At 45.2% G+C, this 16,828-nt stretch overlaps 3 protein-coding genes across 7 annotated transcripts in view; 1 reads left to right on the forward strand and 2 right to left on the reverse strand.

The window, feature by feature from the left end:
- The window catches only part of LOC122765579 (vesicle transport protein SFT2B-like), a 6,532-nt gene extending 3,737 nt beyond the window's left edge, over positions 1-2,795 (reverse strand). For all 3 annotated transcript variants that reach the window (XM_044019925.1, XM_044019922.1, XM_044019923.1), the window contains exon 1: positions 1,686-2,795. In XM_044019925.1, the coding sequence (XP_043875860.1) occupies positions 1,686-1,757 (72 nt within the window). In that variant the 5' untranslated portion in view covers positions 1,758-2,795. The remainder of the gene's footprint in view (positions 1-1,685) is intronic.
- A 73-nt stretch (positions 2,796-2,868) lies between these two features.
- On the reverse strand, positions 2,869-7,026 carry si:ch211-207l14.1 (E3 ubiquitin-protein ligase CIP8). Its single transcript, XM_044019921.1, has 4 exons — positions 6,501-7,026; positions 3,610-3,837; positions 3,404-3,502; positions 2,869-3,222 (listed from the first exon to the last, which is right to left on the reverse strand). Exons 1-4 carry the CDS (start codon positions 6,792-6,794, stop codon positions 3,115-3,117), a joined length of 729 nt encoding a protein of 242 aa, XP_043875856.1. The 5' UTR covers positions 6,795-7,026; the 3' UTR covers positions 2,869-3,114.
- A 1,518-nt stretch (positions 7,027-8,544) lies between these two features.
- LOC122765099 (zinc finger protein 567-like) lies at positions 8,545-16,804 on the forward strand. Of its 3 annotated transcripts, XM_044019181.1 has the most exons (12): positions 8,545-8,674; positions 10,310-10,506; positions 12,825-12,893; positions 13,001-13,084; positions 13,158-13,256; positions 13,376-13,499; positions 13,704-13,986; positions 14,568-14,614; positions 14,684-14,808; positions 14,878-15,406; positions 15,786-16,241; positions 16,505-16,804. In XM_044019181.1, exons 1-12 carry the CDS (start codon positions 8,671-8,673, stop codon positions 16,714-16,716), a joined length of 2,229 nt encoding a protein of 742 aa, XP_043875116.1. In that variant the 5' UTR covers positions 8,545-8,670; the 3' UTR covers positions 16,717-16,804. The 3 variants fall into 3 exon arrangements, with proteins under 3 accessions (XP_043875116.1, XP_043875114.1, XP_043875115.1); XM_044019179.1 differs by having other exon boundaries at positions 14,568-14,808; XM_044019180.1 differs by having other exon boundaries at positions 13,004-13,084; positions 14,568-14,808.
- Positions 16,805-16,828: the final 24 nt, after the last annotated feature.

Consider the following 16,828-nt stretch of genomic DNA (forward strand, 5'->3'; position numbering starts at 1 on the left):
CATCATCATCATCATCATCATCATCATCATCATCACCATCACCATCATCATCATCATCATCATCATCATCACCATCATCACCACCATCACCATCATCACCATCATCACCATCACTATCATCATCATCACCAGCATCATCATCATCATCTTCAGTACAAACAGCTGAACAAAGAGGAAACTGCTTCAGGGCTGAAGAAACATTGACACTCAGAGTTTGATCAAAGTGTCAAAGCATGACAGTAACTGTCACTTTAGACCAGACCTCCAATCCAGACTTCCACACCAGACCTCCACACCAGACCTCCACTCCAGACTTCCACAACAGACTCCACTCCCAACACAACAGACCTCCACTCCAGACTTCCACACCAGACCCTCCACCCAGACCTCCACACCAGACCTCCACCTGACCTCCCCTACTCCAGACCTCCAAACCCCCACTCCCGACACCCAGACCTCCACTCCAGACTTCCACACCAGACCTCCACAACAGACCTCCACTCCAGACTTCCACTCCAGACCTCCACAACAGACTCCACTCAGTGTTTCCACACCTGTTCACACCTCTGTCCCTCATTAGAAGCACACATGGTTTAGCATAGATGCTACAGAAGCTATCATCATCATCAACATCACCATCATCCATCATCATCATCATCATCTTCAGTACAAACAGCTGAACAAAGAGGAAACTGCTTCAGGGCTGAAGAAACATTGACACTCAGAGTTTGATCAAAGTGTCAAAGCATGACAGTAACTGTCACTTTAGACCAGACCTCCACTCCAGACTTCCACACCAGACCTCCACACCAGACCTCCACTCCAGACTTCCACACAGACCTCCACTCCAGACTTCCACACCAGACCTCCACCCAGACCTCCACACCAGACCTCCACTCCAGACTTCCACACCACCTCCACTCCAGACTTCTACTCCAGACCTCCAAACCAGACCCTCCACTCTAGACTTCCACACCAGACCTCCACTCCAGACTTCCACTCCAGACCTCCTCCAGACTCCACAACAGACTCCACTCAGTGTTTCCACACCTGTTCACACCTCTGTCCCTCATTAGAAGCACACATGGTTTAGCATAGATGCTACAGAAGCTATCATCATCATCACCATCACCATCACCATCATCATCATCACCATCACCATCACCATCATCATCATCATCATCTTCAGTACAAACAGCTGAACAAATAGGAAACTGCTTCAGGGCTGAAGAAACATTGACACTCAGAGTTTGATCAAAGTGTCAAAGCATGACAGTAACTGTCACTTTAGACCAGACCTCCACTCCAGACTTCCACAACAGACCTCCACACCAGACCACCACAACAGACCTCCACACCAGACCACCACAACAGACCTCCACACCAGACCTCCACACCAAACCACCACACCAGACTTCTACTCCAGACCTCCAAACCAGACCTCCACTCTAGACTACACCAGACCTCCACCCAGACTTCCACCCAGACCTCCACTCCAGACTTCCACTCCAGACTTCCACTCCAGACCTCCAAACTAGACCTCCACAACAGACCCCCACACCAGACCACCACAACAGACCTCCACTCCAGACTCCACTCAGTGTTTCCACACCTGTTCACACCTCTGTCCCTCATTAGAAGCACACATGGTTTAGCACAGATGCTACAGAAGCTAAGTGACTGACCTCCAGGACTCCAGCTCCGTCCGTGTTCTCATCTTCATCCTCACCTTTCAGAACCTTCCTCAGTTTGTCCATAAACACAGCTGCAGAGTGTCTGTCTGTCTCTGTCTGTGTCTGTGTGTGTGTGTCTCAGGTGTGCACAGGTGAAGTGAGGAGGAGTGAACAGACAGAACTGTAACGGCACTTCCACCTGCAGTACCACATCTGACCATTGTGCTCAGCGAGGGCGTTGTTTGCTTGAAAACATACAGTGAGTTTACAATGACTGTGTGAAGACATGGTGGACAGACAGACAGACCAACACCAGACTGTCCTGTTAGTCAGAGAAGGTCTTCAGAGGAAGAACCACCTTGTCACCTGGTTTTAAAGAACACGTGCGAGACCTTCTTACAGGAGCGAGGTCCGAGGTCTTCAGAGGAAGAACCACCATGTAACCTGGTTTTAAAGAACACGCGCGAGACCTTCTTACAGGAGCGAGGTCCGAGGTCTTCAGAGGTTCTCTGTCTGGACCATCAGCAGCCAGTGTGTCTCATCTGCAGAGATTCAGAAAAACACAACGATGAAGCTGCACAACAACACAAGAAGCAAATTCAGGAAACTCTGGAGACCTTCAAGGAGAACTTAGAGAGTCTGGACAAAGTTCAGCAACAGCAGAACACAGAAGTGGTGACTGAATGTCCAGGCCCGACGCACAGAGACACGGATGAAGGAGCAGTGTAAGAAGAGGAAGAGGAGCAGAAGACTCTCATGATGAAGGAGCAGATGGAGGCTCTGAGTCAGATATAGTCAGAGCCACAGAGAGAAGCAGCGCCCCCTGTTGGAGCTCTGATAGACGAGGCCAAACACCTGGACAACCTGGCCATCAACATCTGGAACAAGGTGAAGGACGTGGTGTCCTACAGTCCTGTTGTTCTGGACCCAAACAGCAGTAGTTAGTTATTGAGTTAGTTAGTGAGTTTGTTTGTTAGTTAGTGAGTTAAAGGGACAGTGCAGAGAGGTTGTCATTCTTGCCTCATATAAAACATTCTCACTGTCACTGGGTCTCATTTTAATGTGGATTATTATTGGATGTCTGCTGTGTTTGATCAGATAACCTGTGACCTTTGACCCGATCACAACCTCATGTTTAATGATTATCCGACACACGTGTACATGTTTCTGTCAAAAACAACGTAAACAAAGTGAATCAATGTGTGTGTGAGTCGTTTATTATTATGTTATACATGTTACAAGTTCACTTGGATTATAGAAGTCCACTGCTGTGCTGCACGTGTGTGTATACTAGTATACTACTGTAGTATATATACAGGTATATACACTAATACAGTAGTGTATATACCTGCACCACACCAGTATAGTATAATAGTATTGATTATATAGTGCAGGAGGACATTGACAGTGTCCATGTCCACTGTGTCCCTTCACTGTGGTGTTAGGGGACTTTGACCCTGGTGGAGCTCCAGTAGACCGGCTGAGGCATGGACACTTGGACATGACACGTAGGACATGACTGCTTCCTCCACAGCCACTCCTCTATACACTGAGAGAAGAGGACAGGAGGACACAGAAGAGGACGGGAGGAAACAGAAGAGGACAGGAGGACATAGAAGAGGATGGGATGACACAGAAGAGGACGGGAGGACACAGAAGAGGACAGGAGGACATAAGAAGCTCTTGTTGAGATAATGTGGTGAAAGGCTTTTATTTTGGTGAATAGTTACCTCTCTGTGGAATGCGTGTGTGCACTGCAGCTCTCTGGTTCCACCCAGTCCTCGGTTTAAGTCGTGACGACAGATGAGACACACACTGTCTGCGTCGCTCTGCAACACACACACAGACACGCACACACACGCACACACACACACACAAACGCTTTGATGTCACTGTAAATCACAGGTGACCTCTGACCTCAACAACAACCACCCACCAGTGACATGACGTTGCGTCTCCTGAACTGGCCCCGCCTCCCAGGCGTCATGGCCTCAGGGATCGTGGTTATGAGGGAGGGTCTTCGCTCCGGGGAGGGGGCAGCGGCCTCCTGTGGCGAGGGCTGTAGGAGGCGGCGGGAGGAGGAGCGACGCAGCAGGACTCTGGCCGTCACTGGAGCCTGAGTGGACGAGTGAAGACGGGACAGCTGCATGGACGACAGGGTGGACTGAGACAGAGACAGACAGACAGAGAGAGAGAGAGACAGAACAATTATGGAACATTCTGATATATTGTGATAGACTATGGCAGATTATGGTACATTGTTATTGTGATAGATTATGCTACATTGTTATTGTGATAGATTATGGCAGATTATGGTACATTGTTATTTTGATAGATTATGGCAGATTATGGTACATTGTTATTTTGATAGATTATGGGACATTGTTATCGTGATAGATTATGGCAGATTATGGTACAATGTTATTGTGATAGATTATTGTACATTGTTATCGTGAAAGATTATGGAGCATTGTTATTGTGATAGATTATGGTACATTGTTATCGTGATAGATTATGGCAGATTATGGTACATTGTTATCGTGATATTATGGTACATATTTTTGATAGATTATGGTACATTGTTATCGTGATAGATTATGGCAATTAACGCATTGATTATTATGGTATTATTTTGATAGATTATGGCAGAATATGGTACATTCTTATTTTTTTAGATTATGGTACATTGTTATCGTGATAGATTATGGCAGATTATGGGACATTGTTATCGTGATAGATTATGGTAGATTATGGTACAATGTTATTGTGATAGATTATTGTACATTGTTATCGTGAAAGATTATGGCGCATTGTTATTGTGATAGATTATGGTACATTCTTATTGTGATAGATTATGGTACATTGTTATTGTGATAGATTATGGTACATTATTGTGATAGATTATGGTACATTGTTATCATGATAGATTATGGTATTGTTATTGTGATAGATTATGGCAGATAATGGTACATTGTTATTGTGATAGATTATGGCAGATTATGGTACATTGTTATTCGATAGATTATGGCAGATTATGGTACATTGTTATTGTGATAGATTATGGTACATTGTTATCATAGATTGTGGTACATTGTTATTGTGATTTATGATAGATTATGGTACATTGTTATATAGATTATATAGATTATGGTACATTGTTATTGTGATAGATTATGGCAGATTATGGTACATTGTTATTGTGATTATGGTACATTGTTATTGTGATAGATTATGGCAGATTATGGTACATTGTTATTGTGATAGATTATGGCAGATTATGGTACATTGTTATTGTGATAGATTATGGTACATTGTTATCGTGATAGATTGTGGTACATTGTTATTGTGATAGATTATGGTACATTGTTATCATGATAGATTATGGTACATTGTTATCGTGATAGATTATGGTACATTGTTAAAGTGATAGATTATGGTACATTGTTATTGTGATAGATTATGGCAGATTATGGTATTGTTATTGTGATATTATGGTACATTGTTATTGTGATAGATTATGGCAGATTATGGTACATTGTTATTGTGATAGATTATGATTATAGATTATGTACATTGTTAATCGATAGATTATGGCAGATTATGGTACATTGTTATTGTGATAGATTATGGCAGATTACATTGTTATCATTTTATTGATAGATTATGGTTATGGTACATTGTTATTTTGATAGATTATGGTACATTGTTATATAGATTATGGCATTATGGGACATTGTTATCATAGATTATGTTATGGTACAATGTTATTTTGATAGATTATGGTACATTGTTATTGTGATAGATTATGGCAGATTATGGTATGTTATTTTGATATTATGGAAAGATTATTGTTACGATTATGGTACATTGTTATTGTGATAGATTATGGTACATTGTTAATCGATGAATTATGGCAGATTATGGTACATTGTTATCGTGATAGATTATGGCAGATTATGGTACATTGTTATTTTGATAGATTATGGTACATTGTTATCGGATAGATTATGGCAGATTATGGTACATTGTTATTGTGATATATTATGGCAGATTATGGTACATTGTTATTGTGATAGATTATGGTACATTGTTATTGTGATAGATTATGGCAGATTATGGTATATTGTTATTTTGATAGATTATGGTACATTGTTATCGTGAAAGATTATGGCGCATTGTTATTGTGATAGATTATGGTACATTGTTATTGTGATAGATTATGGTACATTGTTAATGCGATAGATTATGGCAGATTATGGTACATTGTTATTTTGATAGATTATGGTACATTGTTATCGTGATAGATTATTATGGCAGATTGTTGTTATTTTGATAGATTATGGTACATTGTTATTGTGATAGATTATGGCAGATTATGGTACATTGTTATTGTGATAGAGATTATGGTACATTGTTATTGTGATAGATTATTTATTATTATGGTACATTGTTATTGTGATAGATTATGCAATTATTATTGTTATTGTGATAGATTATGGTACGTTGTTGATAGATTATGGCAGATTATGGCGTTGTTATTTTGATAGATCATGGTACATTGTTATTTTGATAGATTATGGTACATTGTTATCGTGATAGATTATGGCAGATTATGGTACATTGTTATTTTGATAGATTATGGTACATTGTTATGGTGATAGATTATGGCAGATTATGGGACATTGTTATCGTGATAGATTAGATAGAATAGTTTGGTTTGGTCTGGTGGATTTAGATACCCCGTTCACTGGTATTTCACTTCAGTGACTCATCTGAACTAATGATTCTAATGATTCACGTTCATGTGTGTCTCGCAGTTTGTCTTACCGGACACGGCAGCGACGCCCGGCGGTCCACCCTGATTCTGGACACTTGTTCTAAACTGTTTCTGCTGTCACTCCTCGCTCCCTCTGACTCTCTTTCATCCTCCTCCTCCTCCTCACTGGTTTTCTCCTCCTGTTTCCCACAGTGGCACCGCTGCATCCAAGCACTGAAGATCTGAGCGTCTTCTTCTTCATCGTCGCCGTCCTTCTCCTCGTCCTCCTCTGGCCTCGGAGGAAACGGGTCCTCTGAGTCTGAAAACACCTCGGTGTCATCTCTGTCTGGATCCATGGTTAGCATGTGTGCATTTGCAGCTAATTAGAGCTTTGAAGGAGTTTGTTTAGAAGCTGTGGAACAGTTTTAGAAAACGGAAGGACTGACGAATCAAAGATCTCTGTGCTCTGCATGGATCTATAGAAAATGGCCTCCTCCCCTCTGTTGCCGTGGCAGCTGCTGGTTTGGTTGATTTGGAGCTGTGCGGTTTCTATGCCTCGTTAATCCAGTTAGTGAGGAGGAGGAGGACGGGATTAGACCTGGCTTAGGCTGAAGACAACATGGCACTGTAACACTGTCCACTCTTCACTTTACAGGCCGTTAACTTATTCACTGGTTTAATCACAGCTCGATGTGACAGTGGACAGTAAAATCACAACGACGCATCATATACGTCGTTGTGATTTGGAACACAATCAAAATAGTGCAGACTATATGAATGCAAAGAGCCCCCTACAGCATGTTGCATGTCCCTCACGAAGCTAGGACCGGCCCTGCCCTTTACCAACATGTACATGAATTCTTTGATATTTTAACTAGGGTTAGGTTAACTGTTTTAAATGTATATGTTTATGTGTTGATAAAGGCCGTTTCTCAATATCCATACTTGTGCGTACTTGTGCGTACTTGCGTACTCCCGTACTTGTGAAAACGTCATCAGCCTCAGTCCAAGTGCTGTTCCAATTCTCAAATAAGCGAACAGCGAGGACGGTTCTCAAACCCGGAAGTGTTCTCGCTCCGCCCATGTTTACCAAGTATGCATCGGAGGTGACTTAAGCGTACTTGGGATGGCCATGTATCCCAGAATACATTTCGGCGGAGCATAGCAGCAGATAATAGAAATATAAATCTGAAATAAATATTTTTCTGTGTCCCTGAACAAAGTTTTAAGATCATTTGAGGCGAGAAATTCGTCATTTATAATTCAAACATGTGGTTTGTGTATGAAGATATGACGTATTTATAGTTTGGCAGCGACGTTTGTCGGAGGTGATCAGCTCCGCCTCTGTGGGCGCTCGGCGCTCACTGTGCCCGGCACAGAGCAGCGTTACCTCGGCCTGTCCTGATGAAATGGTCCGCTGGCTCAGACGTCGCTGTCATTACATGCTCGGTGTGATCCATAGATTTGTTGTTTTTGTTACTGATGTGTTATTTTGATTTTAATGGAGACGTTTTGACCTGACGGTTTGAAAATTTGTATATCATTAATTTTTTTTTAAATTCAACTTTCAAAGTTAGATTTATATTAAAGTCGCACGGTCATTGTATCTGTACTTAAATATAATATGTAAATATTAGCTATGTAGAGTAGTATATAATTGTACATGTCATATATATATACATATATATGTATATAAATACTACTCTACAATGCTGTAATATATCTATTTTCCACATTGTATTGTTTGTATTGTATATTTTAATAGAAATAAATTAATAAATGAAGTTAAATATTTAAAATGTAAAAATAATAACAACATGTATATGCATTTATTAAAAGTATTTCATATGTTCATTGATCAACACCGTAGGTGGCGCTAATGAGGCTGCAGCACTTGGCGCCAGCCACCATTCAAACAGCAGAACAATACATACATACTTGCATACTTGAGTATTGAGAAACAACCACATACTTGTGTACTCCCGTACTTGGCAAGTATATACTCCCAGCTTACTTCTCAAGTATATACTTCCCAAGTAAGCAAGTACATACTTGCTAACTTGAGTATTGAGAAACGGCCAAAAACTCAGTCCGCGTACATGTGTGACACCGGAAGCGCTTCTAACGCCGTTTGTTTAACATCCGGTGTGGAGACGGGGTCTCGGCTGGCTTGGCTAACTGTCGCCTTGTGCTGTTAACCCGGGTTTCCAGCGCGTGACAGCGGGACTGGAACAGAACGGAATGGGTACGTGTCGACGCGTCCACACGCCGGTTTAATACCGGTGCGTGTTAATCGGGAACAAGTTTATCTATCGCGGCTCAGGAGCTAATGTTTGCTAGCCAACTAGCACCCAAACTGCGTTCAGAAAAGCAGCGTTTTTAAAATTCAATGATCCAAAGAGAATGTTTAATTTACGCTAGAAAACAACGCTGTGGTTTCTGTAAATCTGTTGTATGTGTTAGTCACTTCGGCATCGGTGCAGCACCCGTGTATGCGATCATTATCTTCAAAATGACATTCACTAAAACTCCGTTATGTGAATGTCATCTGATTTGTTTGGTGACGTTACAGTGGCTTTAATATCTGCTATATATCTGTGTGTCTATATATATATATATATATATATATATATATATATCAAGAATGATAGATATATATATTTAAATGAATATAATAATGATTCAATCATCAAATTTCATAAACATGAAAATCCAAGTCTTTATTAGAAACCGACTTTAAATTGGCAAGGGCTCAAATCTAAGGAGCTTAGATTTTAAGTAGAAAAATATGATTTTTATTATACTTACTGTCTCTTTTTTGTTAAAACTCACTGTCCAGATTTGAGCTGGTCTTTCCAGCTCAATGCTTCCTTCTGGAAAGGGTAACCAGAACAAGTACGGCGGGCACAACTCGACTGTCTTTCTGAAGGTTTATTCCACATACACAGTTAAGCAGACGTCAGTTAGCAGTTAGACAGTTATCAGCTTGAAGTTATTTAGTTAGACAGCATCTTGTTAGGTTGTAAAACCGACAAGTCGTACACACCTTGTCCCTGCGAGAGTGCAGGCGAGGGAGGAAGAGCGCTATTATGTCAACGCGGAGGGACAAGTGTGCTGTTGGTGGCTGCACAGTGGAGCACAGTGTTTTACAGAGGATTTTATATAAAGTCAGCAAAGGTGTGTTCGCACCACTTCACATCAGTATTTAGTCAGCGACGTACAAACACACACATTGTTAAGAAAAGGTCACACAGAGGTCATAACTGACCATTCTGACACGTCCTAATTAAACATATTTGTTCAGTACGTCCTCCATGACCGGAGCACACACTCAGTCTGATACAGTCACATACAGCAGCTGTTTATGCAGCGATCAGCGGTGGATCAGTGGTGCTGTCCCTGAGTGTTTTTAACTGATTTACAGTTGGACAGTGTTCGGCTCCATCCTTATGTAGGACGTCTCTTCCTGTGACGCACGCTGCCATGTTGATATTGTCAGAGAACTAGTGGAGGGAGGGGAGGGAACAGGAGCTGAGCGAGTGAGCGCTGTAAAGAGGACTAATCAGAAACCCCCTGGAAGAAGTGGGCGTGTGTTTGCCTGTGTCTCATTTGCATATAAGGGACCACGCACAAAACCGAGCGTTCTGAAAGGGGCGGGTTTAGCAGGGTTATTGAACTGCTATGATGCTTCATCCTTATGGTATTTTGACCAAAGCATGTCACTGACATGTTCATTCGGACACCAGGGAACTATTTTAACTTGGAGAAATAGGGTATAATATGTCTCCTTTAAATCAATCATCATATTTTACATGGAGTTTGGTTGGGAACAGCTAAATGGAATGTGGCCATTGTGACAGCCATGTCTCACCCCCTGCAGCCTCCCCTCTCTCCTCCCTGCGCCTCCTCGTCCCTCCTCTCCGCCTGCTGACGGCGGCGATGTGGCAGGTTGCTCGGCAGCAGAGTGTGAAGCACTATGGGATGCTGGAGGACTTTGTCGCCACGGTGACGGAGGCAGTGCCACAGCTGCTGACGGACAGGCAGAGGCAACTGTTGCTGCTTGCTCTGAGGGTCAAGGTGTGTTTGATGTTACATGTGTGTGTGTGTGTGTGTGTGTACGCTCACATTATGTTATACATGTATATATTTACACGCCACTGCTCACTGGAGCTCCGCCCACCACTTCCTGTCTTCAGTACACACGGAGCAGAAGAAGCGTTTCAGCTGCTGTTGACTGAACACACAGAAAGTCAACTTTTGTTAAAGGGGACATATTATGCAAAATCAACTTTTTAACCATTTTAATACTGATATTTGGGACTCTGGGGGCCCTACCAGTCGCCAAAGTGTGGAAAAACAATACTCAGTCATGTTTTCGTGGTTCCGCTTAGTGTAAGTATAGGCGATAAAACGCTCGATGTTGAATTCCCTGCGCTTATGACGTCAGCATGCGCATTTCACCGCGAATGTTACCGCCCCACCAGTACGTTTACTTCGCAAGCTCCACCTTAGCTCCACCTTGTCCCTGCGAGAGTGCAGGCGAGGGAGGAAGAGCGGTATTATGTCAACGCGGCGGGACAAGTGTGCTGTTGGTGGCTGCACAGTGGAGCACAGTGTTTTACAGAGGATTTTATATATGAAGCTAATGTGCCGGATAAAGTCAGCAATCGTGTGTTCGTGTGTTCGCACCACTTCACATCAGACTGCGGCCAGCGGTCGCCGTATTTAGTCAGGGGACGTATTTCACCGACGTACAAACACACAAATTGTTAAGAAAAGATCACATAGAGCTCATAACTGACCATTCTGACACGTCCTAATTAAACATATTTGTTCAGTACGTCCTCCATGACCGGAGCACAGACTCAGTCTGATACAATCACATAAAGCAGCTGTTTATGCAGCTCGCCGCTGACGATCAGCGGTGCTGCACTCTCTGTGCAGCGGTGCTACACTCTCTGTGTCACCGATAGCCTAAACTGCCGCTGGCGATCAGCTGATCGCCACCGCTGATCGCCAGCGGCGCGCTGAATAAACTGTATGTTGCTGTATCAGACCGGAGACTGTCTGATACAGCGGTGGCGCGTTACACGGTGATCGCCAGCTCGCCGGAGCACCGGAGGTGGTCAGCGGTGGTGAGGTCTCCGGAGCACAGTCTCCGGTCTGATACAGCAACATACAGTTTATTCAGCGCGCCGCTGGCGATCAGCGGTGGCGCGTTACACGGTGATCGCCAGCTGGCCGGAGCACCGGAGCTGGTCAGCGGTGGTGAGGTCTCCGGAGCACAGTCTCCGGTCTGATACAGCGTCATACAGTTTATTCAGCGCGCCGCTGGCGATCAGCGGTGGCACGTTACACGGTGCTGCACTCTCTGTGCAGCGGTGCTGCACCCTCTCTGTCACCGCTGATCTTCTGTTCCTAAGTGTTTTTAACTGATTTACAGTTGGACAGTGTTCGGCTCGATCCTTATGTAGGACGTCTCTTCCTGTGACGGCACTCTCGCTGACATGTTGATATTGTCAGAGAACTAGTGGAGGGAGGGGGAGACGAATAGAGCTGTAAAGCGCTGTAAAGAGGACAAATCAGAAACCCCCTGGAAGAAGTGGGTGTGTGTTTGCCTGTGTCTCATTTGCATATAAAGGGACCTTGCACGAAAACCGAGCGTTCTGAAAGGGGCGGGTTTAGCAGGGTTATTGAACTACTATGATTCTTCATCCTTATGATATTTTGACCAAAGCATGTCACTGACATGTTCATTAGGACACCAGGGAACTATTTTAATGGGGGAAATAGGGTATAATATGTCCCCTTTAATTAAACTTCCTGACACACACACACACACACACACACACACACACACACACACACACACAAGCTTCCTGTGTGTGCTGCCTCCTGCTGGTCAACCTGAACAGCATCACTCATTTTCTCTAAAAACACAACTGAACTGAATTTTCCCTGATTTACAGGAAAACAGTGCCATTTTCAAAATAAGATTCTATGTTCATCTATACTGAAACACAACCCTGCAATTTTCAAAATAAAAGCCTCAGTCTCTGTGCGACCACGCTCAAACACAACCCTTTTCAAAGTAAAAGTCCCATTCTGTTTGTCTAAACTTAAGCATGCCATGCAGTTTTCATAATAAAAGCCTCTGTCTTTGTTCATCCACACGAAAACACAACCCTGCAGTTTTCAAAATAAAAGTCTCAGTCTCTGTCCACACTCAAACAAGCCCTGCTTTTTTCAAAATAAAAGAATATCTCTGTTTATCCACACTCAAACACAACCCTGTAGTTTTCAAATTAAAATTCTCAGTCTCTTTTTATCCACACTAAAACACAACACTATAGTTTTCAAAATAAAAGCCTCAGTCTCTGTTTGTCCACGCTCAGGTGACACTCTCAGATCCTGAGGACAGAGGCACTCAGCTGGACAGGAAACCCCCCGTCGCCGAGGCAACGGTGAGAGAGGAAACGTATTGTTGCTGTTCTGCTGTCATGTGACATCTGACCAGGCTGCAGTGCGTTCTGGGATGTGAGGACCAAAGTTTGTCTGTGTTGTGTCTCAGCAGTTTGACGAGTGGCACTCGGCGCTGGTCCATCTGAGCGATAAAGAGACACTGAGTGCCGCAGAGAGACGGCGCCTCCTGCAGGTCAGTGCTGACAACTGCAGCATCAGAAATGCCCTTTAAATCGTAACTCCGCCCCTGCTGTTGTCTGTTTCAGGAAGTGTTTGACCACAGGTTTGACTCTGCCCTCTTGTCCCTGGTGTCTGACTTCCTGTCCAGGGTTGAGCAGCTGTTTCCTGTGCCTGACTTCAAACAGGTCCTCAGTCAGAATCATGTCCATCGTTAACACACACACACATCTGTTGCCATGACGACGTGCCACTGTCCAAGCTGTCTCTGTCCAGACACTTGAAGTGTCCACTGTGTGTCTCTCAGGCAGCGTCCTGGCTCGACACTTTCCCTGCTGGTGTGGAGGACTGCCTGCAGGAGGCGGAGCCTGAGGATCTGAGGGAGTTGCTGACCAATCAGAGCTGTTTACAGGGCCGAGCTACCACCACGGGTATGACATCACAGCCCTGCAGTTTTCAAAATAAAAGTCTCTGTCCACATGCAAACACAACCCTGCCGTTTTCAAAATAAAAGTCTCGGTCTCTGTCCACGCCAAAAAAACAGTCCTGCAGTTTTCAAAGTAAGAGCCTCAGTCCTCTTGGTCAGGTGAGGTGGTTTTACCTGTGTTGACGTGAATATTGTCATTTCTCCTCAGTGGGTGGTGACACAGAGAAGACCCTCCTCGCCGCTTGGTCCCACCCCCTCTTCACCAAACTGACCAATCGTGAGCCGCCTCCTGAAGACCCTGCTGTCCCTGAGGAGCTGGTGAAGGTGGAGGTGGTGGTCATGACGGAGGACGAGCAGGACCAGGTGGAGGGGGATGAGGAGGCTGTGATTGGTCAGAACGTGTCACCTGTCCAGCAAGAGGCATCCAATGAGAGTCCAGCAGGGGGCGGCGATGAACTCGCCATGACACCTGTGATGCTGCAGGTGGACCGGTAAGTCTCGTGAGTGTTTTTGTTTCCTCTGAAGCTCAAGTTCATTATACACCCACATTTGACCCCTGAGCTTTCAAAATAAAAGTCTTCACACTAAAACCCAGCCGTGCAGTTTTTAAAATAAAAGCCTCAGTCTCTCTTCATCCACACTTGAACACATCCCTGCAGTTTTCAAAATAAAAGTCTATTCATCCACACTAAAGCACAACCCTGCAGTCTTCAAAATAAAAGCCTTTTCATCCACATTAAAGCACAACCCTGCAGTTTTCTAAATAAAAGTCTATTCATCCACACTTGAACAACCCTGCAGTTTTCAAAATAAAAGTCTCAGTCTCTATCCAAACAAAAATGCAACCCTGCAATTTTCAAAATAAAAGTCTCAGCCTCTATCCACACTAAAACACAACCCTACAGTTTACAAAATAAGACTCACTTTCTGTCCACATTTGAGCACAAAATAAAAGTGTTCATCAACACTGAAACATCCCTGCAGTTAAAAGTAAGTCAAATTAAAAAAAAAAAAAGTCTCAGTAATTGATCCTGGGGTCCCTGACGGTCTCTGTCCTCACCTTTGTTTCCAGAATGAAGGCGTCGCCTGGAAACGCTGCTGTCCAATCAGAAGACACAGGTAATGCACACCCACACCCACACACGCACTCATCATTTGATTATTCAATTTTCCCGCCTCTCTTCACAGTCGACCAATCAGGCGTGTCCTGCTCTGAGGTCACAGCTAATGCCCTGTTCAGCATTTCCCATAATTCACAGCGTGTGGCTCACAAGTGTCCTCAGTGCAGCAAGTGTTTTATTTACCGCTCGCAGGTGAGTTTAAATCAGTGTCATGGTCCTGACAGCAGAGGGCACTGTTGTTCATGAGCTCTCTGACCTCAGGTGATCCGTCACCTGCGCACCAACAAGTCCTGCAGCGCTGCCTTGACCTCGGCAGGTGTTTTAAACCTGCAGGATCAACTGAGCCCTCCTGACGAAGAGTCCCGCCTCCCGGAGCCCCGCCTCCCTGAGCCCCGCCCTGTCAGGTCTCTGTCGTGTTTCCAGTGCAACGCCGTCTTCAAAACCAAACCCGAACTCCTGTCACACCAGCGCAGCCACCGCGCGCGACCCGTGTACCAGTGCGGTCAGTGCGACAAAGAGTTCCACCACCTGTCCAGTCTGACCAATCACAAGCAGACGCACCTGGTGAGGGGCGGAGTCACCTGCGGCAGCTCCGATCGGGTGTTGGAGACGACGGCGGCGGCGGAGCGAGACGGCGGCCGCCTGCAGCAGCGTCCGCCTGAACTGACCTGCACCGTGTGCGAGCAGACGTTCAGTTCTCAGACGCAGCTGCTGCGGCACCTGCAGACGCACTCAGCAGAGGGCGCTGCGCCACAGTACACCTGCCGCTTCTGCAGCCAGAGCTTCTCAGGTCAGTCCAAAACCAAATCCACTTCATATACTCATATAGAATTAACTTCACAGGTCTGGAACCAGACCCTGATCCACAATCTGATCCATTTTGCAACCAGATCCAGGGTCAGATCTAATTCACAGAGCTTGAACAAGAAACAGAATTTTGGATACTTTCCAGATCTAGAACCATGTTCATTTCACAGGTCCAACACCAGATCCAGGATCAGGTTTATATGACAGGTCTAGGACCAGATCCAGGATCAGGTTTATGTCACAGGTCTAGGACCAGATCCAGGTTTAGGTTTACGTCACAGGTCTAGGACCAGATCCATTATTCATGTTTGTCCTCAGGTGTGTCCGTGTGTGTCCTCAGGTGTGTCTGTGTCTGTCCTCAGGTGTGACGCAGCTCCGTATCCACCAGCGGTCTCACGCTCAGCGCTCGTACCAGTGCGACCTCTGCAGTAAGACGTATGGTTCTCTGACCGGTCTCCAGTCTCACCGTGCCGGCCACGGCGCCGAGAGCCGCTTCCTGTGTCCGCAGTGCGGCAAGCGCTTCAAGACGCGGGACGGACTTGAGGGACACCTGAGGACGCACACGGGGGAGCGGCCCTACCGCTGCCCCTACTGTCCCAAAAACTTCACCGCGCTCGCCGGCCTCAACGTGCACGTGCGGCGGCACACGGGCGAGCGGCCGTACGTGTGCACGGTGTGCGGGAAGGGCTGGCCCTCTGGTGGCGACCTGCAGAAGCACATGAGGACGCACACGGGCGAGCGGCCCTACGTCTGCGCCGACTGTGGGAAGGCCTTCTCCATTTCCTGTCACCTGACCGAGCACCGCAGGATACACACAGGTAACTGTGTGTGTGTGTGTGTGTGTTCCCGTCCAGGTATTACTAATGTTGTGGGGACCTAAACCTGTTTACACAGTCACATTAAGAGGACTTTTCTTCCTTGTGGGTACAAAAATCAAGTCCCCATAGCGTAATGGACTACATTTTAAGGTGAAGACATGTTTTAAATTTAAATTGAGGTTAGGATTGAGATTAGGATTAGGCCAGTAGTAATTGTGGTGTGTGTGTGTGTCCGTGTGTGTGTGTGTGTGTGTGTTGAACAGGTGAGAAGCCGTTTTCGTGTCCAGAGTGCGGTAAGTGTCTGCGGCGGAAGTTCGACCTGAAGAAACACATGTTGTCTCACGCCAGCATTCGTCCGTACGCGTGCGTCTTCTGCACAAAGAGCTACACACGCAAAACTCACCTGAGCCGACACCTGCTGACGCACAGCGTGGGCGGAGGAGGTGCTGCAGACGCCGTCGCAGACCACACCTGAATCACACGTGGGGGCGGAGTTAATCCTCTGTCGTGTGCGTGCACGGATTATCCTACATGAAAGCTTTCATAATAAAATGTTAAAGTCATCTGAGTGGAACCCATGCTTTTAT

Source organism: Solea senegalensis, linkage group LG2, assembly GCF_019176455.1.
Source record: "Solea senegalensis isolate Sse05_10M linkage group LG2, IFAPA_SoseM_1, whole genome shotgun sequence".
In the NCBI taxonomy this organism is placed as follows: Eukaryota; Metazoa; Chordata; class Actinopteri; order Pleuronectiformes; family Soleidae; genus Solea; species Solea senegalensis.

Bases quoted from the DNA above. Each gene is read 5' to 3' on its own strand.
- si:ch211-207l14.1 (XM_044019921.1), bottom strand. From the start codon at position 6,794: ATGCTAACCATGGATCCAGACAGAGATGACACCGAGGTGTTTTCAGAC. The intron at 3,503-3,609 runs GTGGGTGGTTGT...TGTGTGTTGCAG, and splicing joins GACGCAACGTCATGTCACTG to AGCGACGCAGACAGTGTGTG. The intron at 3,223-3,403 runs GTAACTATTCAC...CTCTTCTCTCAG, and splicing joins CACACGCATTCCACAGAGAG to TGTATAGAGGAGTGGCTGTG.
- LOC122765099 (XM_044019179.1), top strand. The intron at 12,894-13,000 runs GTGAGAGAGGAA...GTTGTGTCTCAG, and splicing joins CCCCCGTCGCCGAGGCAACG to CAGTTTGACGAGTGGCACTC. The intron at 13,257-13,375 runs GTCCTCAGTCAG...TGTGTCTCTCAG, and splicing joins CTGTGCCTGACTTCAAACAG to GCAGCGTCCTGGCTCGACAC.